A 23,330-nucleotide genomic window follows, 5' to 3' on the forward strand; every position below is an offset into this window, starting at 1 on the left:
AATCTATGGATGGAAGGCTGTTGAGTGTCATCATAAAGAAAGGTGGCTATATTGATCACTAATTTTATGGGGTTTTGTTTTTGCATGTCAGAAGTGTTTATTTCTAAATTTTGTGTAGTTTTATTGGTTTACCTGGTGAAAATAAACAAGTGAGATGGGAATATATTTGGTTTTTATTAAGCTGTCTAATAATTCTGCACAGTAATAGTTACCTGCACAAACAGATATCCTCCTAATATAGCCAAATCTAAAAAAAAAAAACCCACTCCAACTTCCAAAAATATTAAGCTTTGATATTTCTGAGTCTTTTGGGTTGATTGAGAACATAGTTGTTGATCAATAATACAAATAATCCTCTAAAATACAACTTGCCTAATAATTCTTCACACAGTGTATATGTATTCTATGTGTATATTTCTATTCTATCCATTCTATTCTAACCTGTCAATGTGATTTTACTGTACACCGCACATGAATTTCTGGCTTTTCAAAGGACACCGGTGTGTAAAAAACGGACAACACTAGCACGGTGCGAGTGTTGTGCGTTTTTTCTCGCATCCTTTGACTTGCATTGGCGAGTCTCGTCTGAGATACGCAGCATGCTGTGATTTTTTATTCAGTCCGATTTCTGCTGAGAAAAAAATCGCAGATGAGATGTAACTCATTGAATAACATTGGTCAGAGTGCAATCCGATTTTTCATCGGATTGCACTGGTCCATTTTTCTCGCAAATGAGTATGAGCCCTTACTGGTATGACATCTGAGGATTATCCTCATCTAATGCAAGTCTATGAGGAAAATATGCAAATAAAACTCAGCGCCGCCATAAGATAAAATGACATGTTGTGGATTTGAAACACGCACCGAAGATGACTTTATGCTGAGTAAAAAATAAGCACAGTGGGCCTGAGATTTCTATTAATCCCATCCACTTTGCTGGAACTGTAAGACGCAGAGTTTTCGCTGTAGCGAAAATATACAACATGCAAAAAATCACCAAAAACTCAGTGTGCCCCCTTCACATGTCCATGTTTCCAGTACGTGTGGCATCCATTTTTTTCATGGATGCGAAACATACCCATTATAACCTACTAGCTATTGAACCCATTCTACACCCGGGTGGCGAGCATTTTTATTGGCACATTTCCGGCACCATTTTTTTAAGACACTGTCTGCTAATTCAAGTCTTCAATGAAATGGCGAAGGATTGCGCAGTATGCGCATGTGCTGACTCTGGCATCATTATATTGATGTATTGTACTACAAAAGTAAAAGGATCCTGTCATCTGAAATAACCTTATTAATCTGTGGTTAATTTGCAGCTTAATAGCGTTATTTTTCTGACTGAAACTGAGTGCTCCACCATCCTGGTCCCTCATCTTGGAATCTGCTCCCCCATCCTATTATATGCTCCCCATCCTGCCTGCACTGCTGTTGTTCCATCCATACATAGATACATACACTCACCGGCCACTTTATTAGGTACACCATGCTAGTAACGGGTTGGACCCCCTTTTGCCTTCAGAACTGCCTCAATTCTTCGTGGCATAGATTCAACAAGGTGCTGGAAGCATTCCTCAGAGATTTTGGTCCATATTGACATGATGGCATCACACAGTTGCCGCAGATTTGTCGGCTGCACATCCCAAAGATGCTCCATACAAGGCAGGATGGATCCATGCTTTCATGTTGTTTACGCCAAATTCTGACCCTACCATCCGAATGTCGCAGCAGAAATCGAGACTCATCAGACCAAGCAACGTTTTTCCAATCTTCTACTGTCCAATTTCGATGAGCTTGTACAAATTGTAGCCTCAGTTTCCTGTTCTTAGCTGAAAGGAGTGGTACCCGGTGTGGTCTTCTGCTGCTGTAGCCCATCTGCCTCAAAGTTCGACGCACTGTGCGTTCAGAGATGCTCTTAGGCCTACCTTGGTTGTAACGGGTGGCGATTTGAGTCACTGTTGCCTTTCTATCAGCTCGAACCAGTCTGCCCATTCTCCTCTGACCTCTGGCATCAACAAGGCATTTCCGCCCACAGAACTGCCGCTCACTGGATTTTTTTTCTTTTTCGGACCATTCTCTGTAAACCCTAGAGATGGTTGTGTGTGAAAATCCCAGTAGATCAGCAGTTTCTGAAATACTCAGACCAGCCCTTCTGGCACCAACAACCATGCCACGTTCAAAGGCACTCAAATCACCTTTCTTCCCCATACTGATGCTCGGTTTGAACTGCAGGAGATTGTCTTGACCATGTCTACATGCCTAAATGCACTGAGTTGCCGCCATGTGATTGGCTGATTAGAAATTAAGTGTTAACAAGAAGTTGGACAGGTGTACCTAATAAAGTGGCCGGTGAGTGTATAACCTACATAGAAAAGCAAACAAACAAAGAAAACACTCCTACTCAACTTCCCCCTGCTCCTCTGAAGTGCATTATATGCGCTATTGCAATAAAATATCGACCAGAGTCAGCGCGTGTGCATACCTCGCTATCCGGCCCCATTTTGTTGAAGACACTGTGTGTAAATTTGTCTTCAATAAAATGGCGCTGGAAATCGTGCTATACGCAGGTGCTGACTCTGGCACCACACTCCTCCTTCTTCTCCGCCGGAGATCGCTGTATGCGGTCATTGCCTACGCATAATCTCTGATGCCACACTCCTCCATCCTTGTCCTCCTCCCTGTCACCTCTGAACACTGGATGCGTTCTTCTGATCCAGCCACACTTAACAGGTGCTGTCTATAGAGGCTTTGGACAGAAGGATGGATCCAGCGTTATATTATAGATGCTCCTGTGTATATGTTTGTGTTTTTACATGGACCGTGTGTTAGTGTGAACCACACAGAGACATGTTCGTTTTTTCCAGAACCACGAATGTCTAGGGCCAATACAAGTCTATGGGTCTGTTAAAAACACGTACAGCACACTGGTGGCATCAGCATACCATCCGCATTTACCATGGCAAAGTATAGGAGAAACGTTGTAATTTCATTCTTTCTTTATCTACACCGTAAAAACACGGATGGTACACTGAATGCAGACTGATCCAAACCACTGATGACACTGGTACTGTTTTTTCCACTAGCAGTTTCATGCGGACTTGTGAAGTGGGCCTAAAAGCGTATTTTCAAATCTGTAGCATGAAAATTCTTTCAGTGATTTTGCAGCTTTTTTCACCCATTGAAATGAATGGGAGGAAAAATGTAATTAAAAACACAGCAAAACCAAATGCACAATCGTGTAAAAAATGTGTATTTTATGCTGTGTTTTCCCTGTCAGCATTCGGTTTATGCTGCAAAAACATCTGCTGCAAATACTCAACGTGAGTATATATTCTTAGTCCTAAATATTTAGTCCATTGTAAGTAATCTTTCAGCTAATTTATCAAGACTCTGTTTTATTTTTAGCACTGTTACTGAGCCATTAGCTCTCACCCTACCAGATTCTATCACAACCTGGATAATACAAGCAATTAGCATTAAAAAAGACAAAGGTAAGATGAATTAGGACTAAATATTATTAAAATTACCAATATTGTGCTTAAAATACTGTGTGTAAGGCGAAAAAAGGCTCTTCTAGGAGAGCGGGAGGCAGCAATTTGCCTTAAACAGAACTTCTTTTTGTTCCTGCTCCTCTCTATTTTGGACACACGGCGTCCTGTTCCTTGTATGGGCATGGTCCTCAACTATTTTCTTCAGGAGTCTTCTTGAAGACCAAACCCAGTTGTCTAAAAAGACTGGATCTACATAGCGAGAAGAGGAGGACCATATCTCAGGAATGGGTGAGGCACAAGAACAAAATGGGAGATTCTACAGAATAGCGGTATTTAGATCAATTAAAAATTACATATTTATGGCAAGTGGCAGTTGTCCTTTAAATTGTATCCTTGGAATAAGATAAGTGCAACTGGAATCTTAGCAGAAGTAACTGACAATACTTTTAGGCCTCATTCAGACTGTGATCTTTCTCAAACATAAAGACACAGATGGATGTTCATCAGTGATTTGGATCTGAGTTTCAGCAGTGATCATCACTGATGAAAAAATAAACAAATTACGAACCTTCTGCTATTTATTGCAATGTTAATCACGGAAAAAAATGGACTGCACACAGATACCATCATTTTCATGAACCCATATACTTGTATGGGTAATTTCGATCTGTTTTTAAGATCAAAATTGGACATGTTAGCAGCATCGATATGTGAACAGCTAGATTAGATAGAACACATATGTGATTTTATGGACTTCTGAATGAGGCCTCAGACTTCCTTAAAGGGAACCTGTCACCCCCAAAATGGAAGATGAGCTAAGCCCACCGCCATCAGGTGCTTATCTACAGCATTCTGGAATGCTGTAGATAAGCCCCTGATGTATCCTGAAAGATGAGAAAAAGAGGTTAGATTATACTCACCCAGGGGCTGTCCTGCTGCGGTCCGGTCCAATAGGTGTCGCGGCCCGGTCTGGGGCCTCCCATCTTCTTACGATGACATCCTCTTCTTGTAGTCACGCTGCGACTCCGGCGCAGGTGTACTTTGTCTGCCCTGTTGAGGGCAGAGCAAAGTACTGCAGTGCACAGGAGCCGGGAAAGGTCAGAGAGGCCCGGCGCCTGCGCTCTGCAGTACTTAGCTCTGCGCTCAATAGGGCAGACAAAGTACGCCTGCGCCGGAGCCGCAGCTTGAAGACAAGAAGAGGATGTCATCGTAAGAAGATGGGAGGCCCCTGACCGGACCGCGACACCCATCGTACCGGGACCGCCCCTGGGTGAGTATAATCTAACCTCTTTTTCTCATCTTTCAGGATACATCGGGGGCTTATCTACAGCATTACAGAATGCTGTAGATAAGCCCCTGATGCTGGTGGGCTTAGCTCACCTTCCATTTTGGGGGTGACAGGTTCCCTTTAACACACTAAGCCACCCCCACCAGCAGGGGCAAATGAGCGCAGGAGTTTGCAGATGACACCTCCAATTTGTGCATTTTCTGGTGGCCATAGGTGGGAGTAGCTGTTGGCTGTCCCATGTGGGTTGCCGGTAAGACAAGGAATTTTGCTTCCCTATGTAGATAGCACCAACCCCAGTGTAAAGGTCAACATAACCACGGATATGTGGACCAGTAAGCATGGGCTGGGATGTTATATCTCTCTAACTGCCCGGTGCGTAAGTATTGTGGTTTCTGGGCCTTAGGCAGAAAGCGTTTTTGGCATAACCTACCACCACTGAGGATTTGTGTTAAATATGCTTATTTTGCATATTTATTTAATCAGGATTCTTTACCTGATGTCTCATAAAAAATGTAGTGGTTTATTGGATTGTCCACCAAAAATCATCAAAAACATAAAATAGGTGAAATAGTTACAAAGAGATTGCCCATTTGTCCATATCAAAGTTTGTTCTCCATCTTTCCTGAAATTCTGAATGGTAAATGGCGTCTATCTCTGTCATGGAGTAGAAGTCATCATAACCACATGGTTACCAGCTGTTCATTCCATCTGTGTGAAGTCTGTAGTCTGGAGAAAGACCAAAATGACCGCCCCCCTAAGAGCCGTGGATATATATGTCCCATAGAGCATGTGTTCTCTCTATATGGTGTTAACTTTTACTCTGAGCTAAATATACAGAAATAGCTTTTTGTAATGTCAGCAAAACCTTCCTTGATGCTCATTACGGTAATTGAGTGTAATAATAATTCAATAATAATTAATATTTAACAATTGGTGGATATTTTTGGATGTTTCTCTGTTAATATTGCCTCCTTCTCCTACTCTGCTTCCTCCACGGACTCCTGATCCGGTCAGTGTAGCAACTGCAGGACTAACTTCAGCAGAGCCAGGAGGAAACACCAGCAAGCTGTTCTGAAACTCACTTGTTTGGGGGGAAAATCCTACACCGCGCAGGAGCTATGGATGGGGATCAAACAATAGACTGATGATTGGTTGGTGAGGCTGAACCTCAAGCCCGAGCTGGTGGTGTGCAAAAAAGAGTGAAATCTCACAGCATCTCTGGGCCTAGCTGGTTTGACGCACATCCCTTGTCTCGTGCATGTACTGAATTTGGTGGTGGAGAGCATCCTGAAAAATCACTCCGAGATGTCAGAGCTGCTGCAGAAAGTACGAGCCGTGGTTTGCAGAGTACACCCACACAGGCTGTTTCCAGAGTACCCCAACAAGGCAGTTTTGCAGAGCAACCACGCAGAGGCTGTTTTGCAGAGTACCCCACAGAAGTTTTTTTCAGAGTACTCCCACAAAGACATGTGCAGAGTACACACACAGGCTTTTTGCACAGTACTCCCACAGACACGAGTGCAGGGTAGAAAAAAAATGATTACACACAGTACTATCACAGACACAGGTGCATAAGAGTAGAAAAAAATTTTCACGCACAGTACCATCACGGATACTGGTGCGTAAGAGTAGAAAAATTTGTTCTTACGCACAGTAGTCCCACAGACGCAGGTGCAGAGTAAAATAAAGTGGCTTAAAGGCACACTACACCAAAAGACATGGGTGCACATTATTTGAAATTAGTTTTTACGCACAGTACTCACACAGACACGGTTGCAGAGTAGAAAAATGTGTTTTTAAGCACTGTACTGCCACAGACACAGGTGCAGAGTATAAAACATTGGTTATGCACACTAATCCCACAGACACGGGTGCAGAGTAGAACAATTTGTTTTACGCACACTACTTCCACAAACACAAGTGCAGAGTAGAAAAAATTTGTAAGGCATACTACTCCCACAGACAAAGGTGTAGAGTACAGACAGAGAGGTTTTTTTGTAAAACTGCACACACACAAAACCTAATCCTTTCCACCACTCCAGCTGTGTCCTGTCCCTACACTAATCAGGGCAGAATGATGGCACCTGTGATCAGGCATTTATACTGGTCTGTGTTGGCAGATGTGCAACAGTTAGGGTACCGTCACATTTAGCGACGCTGCAGCGATCTAGACAACGATCCCGATCGCTGCAGCGTCGCTGTGTGGTCGCTGGAGAGCTGTCACACAGACAGCTCTCCAGCGACCAACTATGCGAAGTCCCCTGGTAACCAGGGTAAACATCGGGTTACTAAGCGCAGGGCTGGGCTTAGTAACCCGATGTTTACCCTGGTTACCAGCGTAAACGTAAAAAAAAACCAAACACTACATACTTACATTCCGGTGTCTGTCCCCCAGCGCTGTGCTTCTCTGCACTGTAAGCGCCGGCCGGAAAGCACAGCGGTGACGTCACTGCTGTGCTCTGCTTTCCGGCCGGCCGGCGCTTACACAGTGCAGGAAAGCACAGCGCCGGGGGACAGACACCGGAATGTAAGTATGTAGTGTTTGGGTTTTTTTACGTTTACGCTGGTAACCAGGGTAAACATCGGGTTACTAAGCGTGGCCCTGCATCTCATGCTGCAAAAAACACATCTGCATCTCTGGCTGCTATGGGCATAAAAGAGGACAAACTTATGGTGTGGCCACCATCTTTCCCTGACCTCAACCCCATTGAGAACCTCTGGAGCATCATCAAAAGGAGTATCTATGATGGCGGGAGGCAGTTCACATCTAAGCAACAGCTCTAGGAGGGTGTTCTGTCCACATGCAAAACAATTGAAGCAGAAACCATCCAAAAACTGACAAATTCAATGGACGAGAGAGTTCAGAAGCTTCTTTCGAACAAGGGGTCCTATGTGCAAATGTAACATCACCTAGAATAAAGTTTTCACTTGAAAACTGTTTGATTTCATTTTGTAATAAGCTGATAATGCTTATAACTTCACAATTGACCATTTTTTTTGTTCAAAATAAAAAAAAAAGGTTGAAAACTCTGCTGTGCATAATAATTTGGAACATGCATTTTGAGTGTTTATTTTTTTTTTAAATATACTGTTTTCATAGGCAGTTTGTTCCAAAAGATTGCAATTATACTAGAATAGTAGATGACTGGAAAATAACAATGACTGCAATTCAGATAGGTAATTTAGAGAAAATATGAGGAAATATTATTTGCATAATAATTTGGAACACAGTGTAAACCCTCAGGTGCTTCACAAATTGATCCATAAAAATGAAAAAGTCCTTTTTTTTCACAAAAAAATTCTTTTAGCCTCAAATTTTTCATTTTCACATGGGCAACAGGATAAAATGGATCCTAAAATTTGTTGGGCAATTTCTCCTGAGTACGCCGATACCTCATATGTGGGGTAAACCACTGTTTGGGTGCACGGCAAGGCTCGGAAGAGAAGGCGCGCCATTTGACTTTTTGAATGGAAAATTAGCTCCAATGGTTAGCGGACACCATGTCGCGTTTGGAGAGCCTCTGTGTGCCTAAACATTGGAGCTCCCCCACAAGTGATGCCATTTTGGAAACTGGACCCCCCAAGGAACTTATCTAGATGCAAAGTGAGCACTTTAAACCCCCAGGTGCTTTACAGAAGTTTATAACGCAGAGCCGTGAAAATAAAAAATAATTTTCTTTCCTCAAAAATGATTTTTTAGCCCGGAATTTTTTATTTTCCCAAGGGTACCAGGAGAAATTGGACCACAAATGTTGTTGTCCAGTTTGTCCTGAGTACGCTGATACTCCATATGTGGGGGTAAACCACTGTTTGGGCGCACGGCAGGGCTCAGAAGGGAAGGCACGCCATTTGGCTTTTTGAATGGAAAATTAGCTCCAATCATTAGCGGACACCATGTCGCGTTTGGAGAGCCCCTGTGTGCCTAAACATTGGAGCTCCCCCACAAGTAACCCCATTTTGGAAACTAGACCTCCCAAGGAACTAATCTAGATGTGTGGTGAGCACTTTAAACCCCCAAGTGCTTCACAGAAGTTTATAACGAAGAGCCATGAAAATAAAAAATAATTTTTCTTTTCTCAAAAATGATTTTTAGCCCGCAATTTTTTATTTTCAAAAGGGTAACAGGAGAAATTTGACCCCAAAAGTTGTTGTCCAGTTTCTCCTGAGTACGCTGATACCCCATATATGGGGGTAAACCACTGTTTGGGCACATGCCGGGGCTCGGATGTGAAGTAGTGACGTTTTGAAATGCAGACTTTGATGGAATGCTCTGCGGGCATCACGTTGCGTTTGCAGTGCCCCTGATGTGCCTAAACAGTAGAAACCCCCCACAAGTGACCCCATTTTGGAAACTAGACCCCCAAAGGAACTTATCTAGATGTGTGGTAAGCACTTTGAACCCCCAAGTGCTTCACGGAAGTTTATAACTCAGAGCTGTGAAAATAAAAAAAATCATTTTTCTTTCCTCAAAAATAATTTTTTAGCCCAAGGGTTACAGGAGAAATTGGACCCCAAAAGTTGTTGTCCAGTTTCTCCTGAGTACGCTGATACCTCATATGTGGGGGGTAAACCACTGTTTGGGCACACGTCGGGGCTCGGAAGGGAGAGAGCACCATTTGACTTTTTCAATGCAAGATTGGCTGGAATCAATGGTGGCACCATGTCGCGTTTGGAGACCCCCTGATGTGCCTAAACAGTGGAAACCCCTCAATTCTAACTCCAACACTAACCCCAACACACCCCTAATCCCAACCCTAACCACAACCCTAACCCCAACACACCCCTAACCCTAGTCTTAACCCTAATTCCAACACTATCTCTAATTCCAACCCTAACCCTAAGGCTATGTGCCCACGTTGTGGATTTGTGTGCGGATTTTTCCGCACCGTTTTTGAAAAATCTGCAGGTAAAACGCACTGTGCTTTACCTGCGGATTTACCGCGGGTTTCCAGTGTTGTGTGGATTTCACCTGCGGATTCCTATTATGGAGCAGGTGTAAAACGCTGCGGAATCCGCACAAAGAATTGACATGCTGTGGAAAATACAACGCAGCGTTTCCACGCTGTATTTTCCGCACCATAGGCACAGCAGATTTGGTTTTCCATAGGTTTACGTGGTACTGTAAACGTGATGGAAAACTGCTACGAATCCGCAGCGACCAATCCGCTGCGGATCCGCAGCCAAATCCGCACCATGTGCACATAGCCTAATTCTAACCCTAATTCCAACCATAGCCCTAATTCTAACCCTAACCCTAATTGCAACCCTAATTCTAACCCTAACCCTAATTCTAACCCTATCCCTAAGTGCAACCCTATCCCTAAGTGCAACCCTAAGTGCAACCCTATCCCTAAGTGCAACCCTAAGTGCAACCCTATCCCAAAGTGCAACCCTAAGTGCAACCCTAACCCTAAGTGCAACCCTAACCCTAAGTGCAACCCTAACCCTAAGTGCAACCCTAACCCTACCCCTAACCCTACCCCTAACCCTAACGGAAAAACAAAAATAAATATATTTTCTGTATTTTATTATTGTCCCTACCTATGGGGGTGATAAAGGGGGGGTTTATTTACTATTTTTTTTATTTTGATCACTGTGATAGAACCTATCACAGCGATCAAAATGTACACTACGCATGGGCCCGCCATTTTCCAAGATGGCGGCGCCCATGCGAGAAGACCGAGGACACCGGGAGGGACACCGGGACTAGGTAAGTATGGGGGAGTGCAATCGGACAGCGGGGGGCGGAGGGGAGGACGGGGGAGGGTTGGAGGGGAGAGGAAGGCGCTTAGGACAGGACGGAGGGGTACGGAACACTGATGGCGGCTGCAGATCGCCGCCGTCAGTCGGTGGGGGGGCCAGATCCGGGTCTCCAGGCATGGACGATGCTATTGCAGCATCAGCCATGGCTGGATTGTAATATTTCACAAATTTTCATAGGTGAAATATTACAGATTGCTGTGATTGGCTGTTTCACTTTCAACAGCCAATCAGAGTGATCGTAGCCACGGGGGGTGAAGCCACCCCCCCTGGGCTGTAGTACTACTCCCCCTGTCCCTGCATGTCGGGTGAAATTGGAGTTAACCCTTTCACCCGGCCTGCAGGGACGCGATCCGACCATGACGCATATGCTGCGCCACAGGTCGGATTGGCACAGGTTTTCATGACGCATACGCCGCGTCAAAGGTCGGGAAGGGGTTAAATCACAAACTATCCTTGCTAAGAAATCTACACCATGAGATTAAGTGGACGGAAAGAAATGCAGGAGCATATACAGTAAACTCCATGATGGGGGTGGTAACACAGCTGAGATCAGTCGGTGAAGACATTAAGGAAAGCCAAATAGCAGCATTATTATTGTGCAGTTTACCAGATTCATACACTGCTCTAATAAATGCATTAGAGACAAGACCTGAAGCAAACATTACACTAGTGTTTGTAAAGACCAGACTTATAGATGAATATCATTATAAGGAAAGAACAAACAAACTAATCAACTGAAAAGGATATTGAAAATGTTTTTAAAGTGACAGACAAGAAGCCCTATAATACAGAGACAAGAGAATGTTTCAGATGTAAGAAAAAGGGACATTTAAAGAAAGACTATATGGAATGCAAAACAACAGAAATTACACCAAAAGGAGAATAAACAGAAAGTAAAAAGCACAATTTCTAACCCACATGCAGATCACTGGAATGAATGTAAAGGCAACATTTCTGAATGGAGACTTAACAGAAGACATTTACATGGAACAACCCCCAGGATTCAAAGATAAATGGAAACCAAACATGGTTTGTTAGCTATGGAAAAGTATATATGGTTTAAAACAAGCCGCTAAAGCAAGGAATTATAAAATCACAGAGGTACTCATAAATGAACATTTTCAAAGAAGTAATGTGGATTCTTGTCTATGTACTGTACAAATAGACTGACAGACAGATGGATCAATGTGCTGATATATGTGTACAATATTTTAGTTTGTTTTGAAAAGAAAGGGATGAAGCGGAGATAGTGAAAACTTTGGATCAACACTTCGAGATCAAAGATCTGGGAAATGTGAAACAGTACCTAGGAATACAGATAGAAAGAGAAGAAGATGGGAGTTTCCTTCTTAATCAAAATCACATGATTCAAGACATAATTGAAACATTTGGATTGCAAGATGCAAAACCAGTAAAGTCTCCAATGGAAACAAACTAACTACCGTATTATCTGGCTTATAAGACGACTTTTTAACCCCTAAAAATCTTCTGAAAAGTCAGGGGTCATCTTATACGTCGGGTACGGCGTGTGCAGGGAGCAGTCCTGGATGGTTCCCAGGGTCTGGAGGAGAGGAGACTCTCTTTCAGGCCCTGGGATCCATATTCATGTAAAAAAAGAATAAAAATTAAGAAATATGGATATACTTACCTTCCGACAGCCCCAGCTCTCAGCTGTGTGAACGCGATGTCATCTCCGATCCTTTGCGCAATGCATCCTTGGGAACGTAGGCCGCCGCTTGCACCGCTGAGAGCCGGGTGCCGTCGGAAGGTAAGTATATCCATATTTTTTATTTTTATTCTTTTTTTTTTAACATGAATATGGAACCCAGGGCCTGAAGGAGAGTCTCCTCTCCTCCAGACCCTGGGAACCATCCGGACCTCACACGCCGTATAAGACGACACCCGGTGTATAAGGTGACCCCCGTCTTATACGGCGAGTATATCCCAAACTCCAAATTTTATATGGAGAAGTTGGGGGGGTCGTCTTATACGCCCAGTCATCTTATATACCCAAAAATACGGTAGCTGAAGGAAATAAATAGTGAACAGAATCTGTTACTGAATAATGAACAATACAGAATGGGAATGGGAAAATTATTATGTTTTGCGACTGTTACAAGGCCAGACATTGCAGCAGCAGTGGGAATTTTGAGCAGGAAGGTGTCAAAGCCAAACAAAATGGATTGGAATGCAGTGAAGAGAGTAATCCATTATTTGAAAGGGACTAGCATCGTTAAACTGAAACTTCCTGCAAGTGAGAAATACATTTTAACAGGATACGTTGATTCAAACTGGGCTGTAGATCCAATTGACGGGAAACCTACCAACGGCTATATTTTCTTGCTATCAGGCTGAGTAGTTGGACTAGTAAGAATCAATCTATAGTAACACTGTCGTCGACAGAGGCATAATATGTCACCGCAGCACATGCCAGTCAAGAAGTTCTATGGTTAAGACAACTGCTAACAGACTTAGGACAACAACAGTTGGGACAAACAAAGAGGTACGAGGACAATCAAGGATGTCTAGTTCTTGCTCAGATGGAAAGAGTTAATCCAAGAACTAAAGACATTGATGTGAAGTTTCATTTATCACCAGCAACAAGGAATCTTAAATTTACAGTTCTGCCCAACTGAGGATATGACAGCAGATATTTTCACAAAGGCATTGAATGCTGAAAGACATCAGAGACTGATGAAGAAATTAGGCTTAACTGAATAAGTCCTTACTGTTTAGAAAGGGTGTTGGCAGATATGCAATAGATACAGACTTATTTGTGTACAGGAGGAGTTTACCCTTTTCTGACAGAAGATGGTGATGTTGTTACTGTTATATGCTTAGTTGAATGTAATGCATATACTTGTGCTTTGGTTTCACTTTCTTTCTGGTTAAAGGTCCTTCAGACTTCATGTTATGCTGTGTTAAGAAGCTGATGCATGTACCTCATGTTCGGTGTAGGTAAAAGTTGAATTACCCCATATAATCTACTCTCACAAGTTTCTTCTATGACCAAACTATGCAACAGTCTGGTCACGTGGTGTGCCGCCAATTACAGCCATGCCAATACCTGACATGGCTGTGATGTCCAGAGCCTAAAAGCTTGTTAATTGGCTGCACTGCAGCCTTTCAGCAAACTTTATTAGGCATTCGAACCCAGAAACTAAACCAGACCTTCAGTAAAAAGTCCGTGTTCGTTGTTCAGTAATGAACACTTAAGTGTTCAGTACGAACCCTGAACTTTACAGTTCAGGAGCACTCATTCCTAGTCCTAATAGAAAACAGAAGAATTAACTGGGTGGAAAGGCAAAATGAGCAATTGTAAGTACACAGTGCTATATAATATGATGATTGCAATATATTAAGGGGATGAAAATTTTGATGGTAGTGCAGAAGATTCAGTATGCTGTATCATTTGATTGCTCTTTGTGCCTTGTCAGCCTGTTTCCTTTTTTAATGCCACCCCTTTTTCACCTTTAGGTGACAAATAATTATATCTGAACATGCTTGACCGTCAGTTCATTCATTATGGGACTGTCAGAGAAATCTGAGTACAGTACTCTGGCAGTCCCATAGACAAAGAATGGAGCTACAGTCGAGCAGGCCCATTGCTGCTTTATTCTAAAAGGGATAAAAATACCCTGTTTTTGAAAAAGTGAGGGTCCCAAGTGCTAACTTCTTAGAATTGGAATACCACTTTAAGTAATAGTATATGTGATAAGCTTGCGCATGAGACAGAACTTCCTCTTGTTAAGCATACAATATATGAGCATTGTTTCTTTTCAAGGTTTCTGCCAAGAATGGAGCAATATGCTTGAAGTAAACTGGCTGCTCTGGGAAGAACAAGCAATGTGTTTTCTAAATAGTGCCCTTTTGGTTTAAAAAATGTTCCTAACAGATCACAACCCAAGACTAAAAATTACATATACCGTACCTTACTAGATGGGGGGGTGACAACATATTGTATATACTGAATAGCACAAAATGCTGAAAACAAAAATGACTAACAATTGGAATACATTTTTTTCAGGCATCTGTGTGTCAGAACCATATGAATTGACCACTTATAAAGAATTCTTCATTGATCTGAGAATGCCATACAGTGTTATAAGAAATGAACAAGTACAGATAAGAGCAGTAATTCACAACTACCATTCCGATCAAGCTACGGTTTGTTTTCCAGCTCTACATTCTCCAATCCTGTTGTTTGACATGCTGATACATTTTCTCTTATATTTGTCTGTCAATCGTCTGATATGCTTCCAAGTGCAAACTAGAAGCTCCAATGAACATGAGTCTTTCTTGGGTGTAGAGGAGTGGGTGTCATATTGCCTGCCCAAAAGATAAAGAGTACAGTATATCTGCTAGTTATGTTACATTTAAAATGCCATGCACTCCATTTAGGTACATTTGGTGGAGTTGGCACCATGACATACAATTATACTTGGTATCACAATGTTGAAAAGTGTCTCCAACAGTGGTGTAAAATATGTAGAAATATAAAGTGTTCTAACCACCAGAGTGTGCGCAATAGAAAAGTATAAGACTCAATAGTATAAGATTTAACAAAATATCAAAATCATACGAGCTTACAACAGTGAAAATCATTGTTGTGCCCCAAAACCTAGAATTTTGCTTTTTATTTTACTTCCATTACTTATTATTTATTTTGCTTTATTTTTTCTTTTACCAGGTCAGAGTGAAATTCCTTTATAACGAGAATTTATGCAGTTTGGCTACTAAATCCAAAGGTTATCAGGAAACAGTCAGAGTACCACCGAAATCATCCAAGGTGGTGTACTTTGTTGTAATCCCACTTGAAGCAACAGAAGTTGACATAGATGTTTCAGCTACTGGTGGCAATGGCCTATCAGATAGAGTGAGAAAGAAGCTCCATGTGTTGGTATGTACATAAGTATTTTTATAACCAAAATGAAAGACTTTTTTTGAGTTAAATTTGTCAAAATTCACACAAATTGCCATAGGCAAAGCTAGATCTCTAATTCAAGACCCTAAATAAAACATAGCTATTATTTAATTATGAAACAGAAATCATATGCTTTAAAAACACATATAGCCAAGATAGTATTATTAATCAGGAAATCCTACAGCTCGATATACGTATTAGGCAGTCTCCTCACTATGTGCTGATATACACTATAGTGCTACTATAGCCTCATTCCCCTGATGGCGCCTTATGGCGAAACATGTTGCGGAGGCTAATGGTTATTCATTTTAACAGTATGTGCTAGGCAGGGTAAAAGTGGATTAATAGTCAGGGAAGCACTATATATTGTCTATGAGACAGCTAATTGAGCAAGATAGTGGAATCTGGACTAATAATAGTTATGAGAAAGTTCAAGTAGATTGATCTTAAGAAAGTGGAACCAGATAGTTAGGAATTTTTCCGGTCAATCTAGGAACCAGTTTCATAGTATGTGTACTAGAGACTGATCACTGAATTTATGGGTTGTGTGCCATTACTAATAAAGCATAAGCACTTTAGATTGATATGAATAATCAGTACTAGTTAAGGTGCTATGAGATAGCGACCTTGTGAGCTTGTTACCTAGGTACACCAATCTCTTAGGCCTCTTTCACACATCCGTGTCTCTGGTACATGTGGTGACAGTTTTCACACATACCGGAGACACTGACACACTTAGACCCATTCAAATGAATGGATCTGTGCACATGTCAGTGTGTTTCCGTGGACTGTGTGTCCGTGTGCCTCACACGTAGACATGTCCATTTTTTACCATCAGCACGGACGGCAAAACGTCCCTCACACGTGCACACGGAGAGCACACGTTGATGTCCTCCATGTGACACGCATTTGCATCGGCGAAGAAGCGCTACAGTAAGCGTTGTTCCTCGGCGGCAGGTGCTGAATATGGCTCTCATCATTCTTCCCTGCTCTGCAGTAGATCGGCGTGAGCAGAGGAGAATGATGAGAGTTATATTAAAGTCAGAATGATGACAGCAGGTGGGGGCTTTTGGGACTCTTACTCCCATCATCCCCCCTATTTTCTTGAACCAACCAGGCAAAACTCACAGCTGGGGGCTGCAACCCTCAGCTGTCCACTTCAGCAAGGTTAGTTATCAAGAATAGAGGGGTTCCCACGCTCTTTTTTTAATTATTTAAATAAATCATTTAAAAAAACGGCCTGGGGTCCCCCCATTTTTGACAACCAGCCTTGCTAAAGCTCACATCTGGAGGTTGGTATTCTCAGGCTGGTAAGGGGCCGGTAATATAGCCCCCCAGCCTAAAGACAGAAGCCCACAGCTGCACAGAAAAGGCACATCTTCCCACTTGCCCTGTAGCGGTGGCAAAAGGGGTTAATATTTGTGGGCTTGATGTCACCTTTGTATTGTCAGGTGACATCAAGCCCACAGCTTAGTAATGGAGAGGTGTCTGTAAGACACCTCTCCATTACTAAACCTATAGTTATATGTTAAATAAAGACACAGCCAGAATAAAATCCTTTAATTTAAAAAGTGACACAGACTCCTTTAAAATTCTCAATTAAACCATACTAACGACCTTGCCTAATTCCACTGAAACCCTTGAACTCCTGTCATAAAAATAAAATGGAAAAACAACAATACACCATACCTGTCCATCATTCTGTTCCATACCGTAATCCATGTCTGGGGGATAATTAGTTTTCAACCTGGACGGTGCCAAGATTCAACTGTCCAGGCTGAGAACCACTCTGGAATGAGATGCCGCGAGCAAAGACGTCACTGAGGCTGCGTTCCCAGTTGGCCTGAACTGCGGTGACCTCAGGACCATGGGAAAAAGTCAGTGATGAGGTCACAGCAGTTCAAGCTCCATGTCTTCACAGCAGATCACCAAGAAAAATTCTCACGGTGATCTGCTGTGAAGACACTGAGCTTGAACTGCGGTGACCTCATCACTGACTTTTTCCCATGGTCCTGAGGTCACAGCAGTTCAGACTGGCTGGGAACGCAGCCTCAGTGACGTCTTTGCAGCATCTCATTCCCCAGTGGTTCTAAGCTTGGACAGTCGCATCTTGGCACCGTCCAGGTTGAAAACTAATTATTTCCCAGACGTAGATTACGGCGTGGGGCAGAATGACAGACAGGTATGGTATAATGTTGTTTTTTTATTTTATTTTTGTTACAGGAGAATTAGGCAAGGTCATAAGTATGGTTTAACCCCTTACCTGGATCCCCTGCTCCGGTGGTGAACCCGCATCAAAGCCGGGACATGTCAGCTGTTTTGAACAGCTGACATTTGCCCGCAATAGCGGCAGGTGGAATGGTGATTCACCCACCCTTATTAACTAGTTAAATGCCGCTGTCAAACGCTGACAGCGGCATTTAACTACCGCTTCCGGCCATCGGGCTGGAAATGAGTGCATCGCCGACCCCCGTCACATGATCTGAGGTCTCCTTGAGACCTCTATGGTTGTTGATGCCGGATTGCTATGAGCGCCACCCTGTGTTTGGCGCTCATAGCAATGCATTAAATCTACTACATAGGGGTGATCTGACGATCGCTCCTATGTAGTAGAGCCGATCGAGTTGTGCCATCTTCTAGCCTCCCATGGAGGCTATTGAAGCATGGCAAAAGTTTTTAAAAAAGGTTTTAATGAATATGAAAAAAAATAAAAAAAATATAAAAGTTTAAATCACCCCCCTTTCTCCCCAATCAAAATAAAACAGTAAAAAAAAAAATCAAACCTATACATATTTGGTATCGCCGCGTTCAGAATAGCCCAATCTATCAATAAAAAAAAGGATTAGCCTGATCACTAAACGGCGTAGCGAGAAAAAAATTAAAACATGACATTGCACTAAAATGTAATAACGGGCGATCAAAATAACATATCTGCAGCACAACAGTATCATTAAAAATGTCAGCTCAGCACGCAAAAAAATAAGCCCTCACCTGACCCCAGATCACGAAAAATGGAGACGCTACGGGTATTGGAAAATTGCGCAATTTTTTTTTTTTAGCAAAGTTTGGAATTTTTTTTACCACTTAGATAAAACATAACCTAGACATGTTTGGTGTATATGAACTCGCAATGACCTGGAGAATCAAATTGGCAGGTTAGTTTTAGCATTTAGTGAAACTAGCAAAAAAGCCAAACAAAAAAACAGTGTGGGGTTGCACTTTTTTGCAATTTCATCGCACTTGGAATTTTTTTCCCGGTTTCTAGTACACAACATGCTAAAACCAATGATGTCATTCAAAAGTACAACTTGTCCCGCCAAAAAAAAGCCCTCACATGGCCATATTGATGGAAAAATAAAAAAGTTAAGGCTTTGGGAAGGAGGGGAGCAAAAAACGAAAACGCAAAACCGAAAAAGGGCAAGGTCTTGAAGGGGTTAATTGAGAATATTAAAGGAGTCTGTGTCATTTTTTCAATTAAAGGATTTTATTATGGCTGTGTCTTTATTTATCATATAACTATAAGATTAATAATGGGGAGGTGTCTTATAGACACCTCTCCGTTACTAAGCTGTGGGCTTTATGTCACCTAACAATACAAAGGTGACATCAATCCCACAAATACTAACCCCACTTGCCACCACTACAGGGCAAGTGGGAAGAGAAGAATTGTGAATTTGTGATTGCTGGTCTGCTCTCCAATAAAAATGGTGTAAAAGATAAATTGTACTGACGTGGTATATATTTATTTATATATTTATTTTAAAAATTGTGAATACTTTCAGATTTGTTTTTTTGCTTTTATATTTCAGCCAGAAGGGAAACTTGTGAGGAAACAAGCTTTCAGTGAAACTATAAACCCAAAAGGTTAGATTCCTATAATGAAAATATCTTGATCCTTATTCCTTGTCTATAATAAACAAATAGTGTATATGTCTAGATGTTAATTATTAGATCAATAGGAATCCAACCACAGAGACCACCATCAATTATTAGAACGATGGACTCCAGTTTGCACTGTAGTGGAAAATAGGATGCGGCTGGCAGGTTTTTAAAGGTGTTGTCCGGGTTTGGCACAAAAGTCAGCAGTCACTATATATGACTAGATTTATGAATCCTCACATCGTGCATAATGCAGGCAGTCATGATTCTCCGATGCCAATGGCGAGATAAGGTAGTCATGTGACTGCAAGTTTGTGAAATGCATACTCCCAGCCACAATCTGATTAGACATGAGCTGTCCTTGCTCAGTACAAATCAATTAAATGAGGCTGTGCACGTCTACAGGTGCTTCTCATAAAATTAGAATATCATCAAAAAGTTAATTTATTTCAGTTCTTCTATACAAAAAGTGAAACTCAGAAGAAAAAAACCCCATTGCATATTTAATATGCCAAAAGTGGGGATACTAAGTAGTATCAACCCACATTCACAATATTTTATTGACTCCGTAATGTAACTATATAAATAGGAGAAAAACTGGAGTAACCAATAAATAAGTAAGAAAGTACAAAATTTATTTCAAAAAATCAAAGAAAAACACATATAATAAAATTGTCAATCAGGACAAGGACACGGAAGTACATATAGTAGTGAGGTGCACATGGGAGTTCAGAGGTAATACATCTATCTGATTTACATTTGAATGCTTGTCCATGTGCTAGGTAAGTAGAGCCAAAAATAAGGCACAATAAATAAAGCCCAAGTATTGTATAACAATGCGGGGATCCACAGAAGCAGCGGGAGCTCTATAGCAAGGTTTAAAGCCAAAAGTAAGGCAAAAAAAAAGGTCAGGGTAAATCAACATAGATCAAGCCCAGCTGGAGATCCGCAGAGTAAAGGGACTGTATCATAAATTAATAAATTAAGGGCAAAACTTACCAGGCCCAGTGCACAACACTACTCAGATGGTAATGAGCCCCAAATGATGGCTCATTACCATCTGAGTAGTGTTGTGCACTGGGCCTGGTAAATTTTGCCCTTAATTTATGATACAGTCCCTTTACTCTGCGGATCTCCAGCTGGGCTTGATCTATGTTGATTTACCCTGACCTTTTTTTTTTTTTTTTGCCTTACTTTTGGCTTTAAACCTTGCTATAGAGCTCCCGCTGCTTCTGTGGATCCCCGCATTGTTATACAATACTTGGGCTTTATTTATTGTGCCTTATTTTTGGCTCTACTTACCTAGCACATGGACAAGCATTCAAATGTAAATCATTCAATCTATATGTACTTCCGTGTCCTTGTCCTGATTGACAATTTTATTATATGTGTTTTTCTTTGATTTTTTGAAATAAATTTTGTACTTTCTTACTTATTTATTGGTTACTCCAGTTTTTCTCCTATTTATATAAAAAGTGAAACTCGTATATTATATAGAATCATTACAAACAGAGTGATTTATTTCTAGTGTTTATCTCTGTTAATATTGATGATTATGGCTTACAGCCAATGAAAACTCAAAAGTCATTATGTCAGTAAATTAAAATGATTAACAACCTGCAAAGGCTTCCTAAGCGTTTAAAAAGGTCCCTTAGTCTGTTTCTGTAGGATCCACAATCATGGGGAAGACTACTGACTTGACAGATGTCCAGAAGGCAGACATTGACACACTCCACAAGGAGAGTAAGTCACAAAAGGTCATTACTAAAGAAGCTGGCTGTTCACAAAGTACGGCATCCAAGCATATTAATGGGAAGTTGAGTGGAAGGAAAAAGTGTGTTAGAAAAAAGTGCACAAGCAACTGGGACAACCACAGCCTTGAAAAGATTGTTAAGAAAAGGCTATTCAAAATTTTGGGGGAGATTCACAAGGAGTGGACTGCTGCTGGAGTCATTGCTTCAAGAGCCAACACACAAAGATGTATCCAGGACATGGGCTACAAGTGTCGCATTCCTTGTGTCAAGCCACTCATGACCAATAGACAACGCCAGAAACGTCTTGCCTGGGTCAAGGAGAAAAAGAACTGGACTGTTGTTCAGTGGTCCAAGGTGTTTTCAGGTTAAAGTAAATTTTGCATTTCATTTGGAAATTCACGGTCCCAGAATCTGGAGGAAGAGTGGAGAGGCACACAATCCAAACTGCTTTAGGTCTAGTGAAGTTTCCACAATCAGTGATGGTTTGGGCAGCCATATCATCTGTTGGTGTAGGTCCGCTGTGTTTTATCAATACCAAAGTCAGTGCAGCCATCTACCAGGAAATTTTAGAGCACCTCATGCTTCCCTCTGCTGACAAGCTTCTTAGAGATGGAAATTTAATTCTCCAGCAGGACTTGGCACCTGTCCACACTGCCAAAAGTACCAATACCTGGTTTAAAAACAATAGTATCACTGTGCTTGATTGGCCAGCAAACTCGCCTGACCTTAACCCCATAGAGAATCTATAGGGTATTGTCAAGAGGAAGATGAGATACACCAGACGCCAAAAATGCACACAAGCTGAAGGCTGCTATCAAAGAAACTTGGGCTTCCATAACACCTCAGCAGTGCCACAGGCTGATCACCTCCATGCCACGCCACATTGATGCAGTAATTGATGCAAAAGGAGCTTCAACCAAGTATTGAGTGAATTTACTGAACATACATTTCAGTAGGCCAACATTTCAGATTTTAATATAATTTTTCAAACTGGTGTTATAAAGTATTCTAATTTTCTGAGATAATGACTTTTGGGTTTTCATTGGCTGTAAACCCTAATCATCAACATTAGCAGAAATAAACACTTGAAATAGATCACTCTGTTTGTAATGGCTCTATATAATATATGAGTTTTTGTATTAAAGAACTGAAATAAATTAAATTTTTGATGATATTCTAATATTGTGAGAAGCACACGTATTCGGAATGTGGCCACCTACATCAGAGTATCATGACAGCGCGCATCATGTATGATTTGAGGATTTACATGCCTGCTGTCACATATAGTGAATTCAGACATCTGCACCAAACCTAGACAACCCTTTTAACCCCTTTCTGCCATTAGATGTACTATCCCGTCGAGGTGACCTGGGACTTAATTCCCAGCAATGGGATAGTACGTCATAGGCGATCAGCCGTGCTCACTGGGGGAGTGCGGGCGATCGCGGCCGGGTGTCAGCTGATTATTGCAGCTGACATTTGACACTATGTGCCAGGAGCGGTCACAGACACCGGGCACATTAACCCCCGGAACACTGCGATCAAACATGATTGCAGCATTCCGGTGGCATAGGGAAGCATCGTGCAGGGAGAGGGCTCCCTGCGTGCTTCCCTGAGACCCTCGGAACAACGTGATGTGATCGCGTTTTTCCGAGCGTCTCCTCCTTCCTCCTCCCTGCAGGCCCTGGATCCAAGATGGCTGACACTATACAGTGATGTCCCAACCTGGGACAAAGTAAAAAAGTAAAAGTAAAAAAAATATATATCATGTGTAAAAAAACAAACAAAAAAAAAGCAAACCTAAATAAATAAATTAAAAAAATATATTGTTCTAATAAATAAATAACTTTATGTAAATAAAAAACCCAAAACAATAAAAGTACACATATTTAGTATCGCCACGTCCGTAACGTCCCGACCTATAAAACTGTCCCACTAGTTAACCCCTTCAGTGAACATCGTAAAAAACAAAATAAAAAACGAGGCAAAAAACAATGCTTTATCATCATACCACCGAACAAAAAGTGGAATAACACGCGATCAAAAAGGCGGATATAAATAAGCATGGTACCACTGAAAACGTAATCTTGTCCCGCAAAAAACGAGCCACCATACAGCATCATCAACAAAAAAATAAAAAAGTTATAGCCCTCAGAATAAAGTGGTGCAAAAATAATAATTTTTTGGATAAAATAGTTTTTATTGTATAAAAGCGCCAAAACATAAAA

General features: G+C 41.6%; 1 protein-coding gene across 2 annotated transcripts in view; it reads left to right on the plus strand.

Annotated features, from left to right (window-relative positions):
• LOC143788104 (venom factor-like) overlaps positions 1-23,330 on the plus strand; it is a 381,787-nt gene that overhangs the window by 233,667 nt on the left and 124,790 nt on the right. For both annotated transcript variants that reach the window (XM_077277495.1, XM_077277503.1), the window contains 4 exons: positions 3,409-3,494; positions 14,573-14,712; positions 15,236-15,445; positions 19,279-19,333. In XM_077277495.1, coding sequence (XP_077133610.1) covers positions 3,409-3,494; positions 14,573-14,712; positions 15,236-15,445; positions 19,279-19,333 — 491 coding nt within the window. The remainder of the gene's footprint in view (positions 1-3,408; positions 3,495-14,572; positions 14,713-15,235; positions 15,446-19,278; positions 19,334-23,330) is intronic.

Source organism: Ranitomeya variabilis, chromosome 1 (assembly GCF_051348905.1).
Source record: "Ranitomeya variabilis isolate aRanVar5 chromosome 1, aRanVar5.hap1, whole genome shotgun sequence".
In the NCBI taxonomy this organism is placed as follows: Eukaryota; Metazoa; Chordata; class Amphibia; order Anura; family Dendrobatidae; genus Ranitomeya; species Ranitomeya variabilis.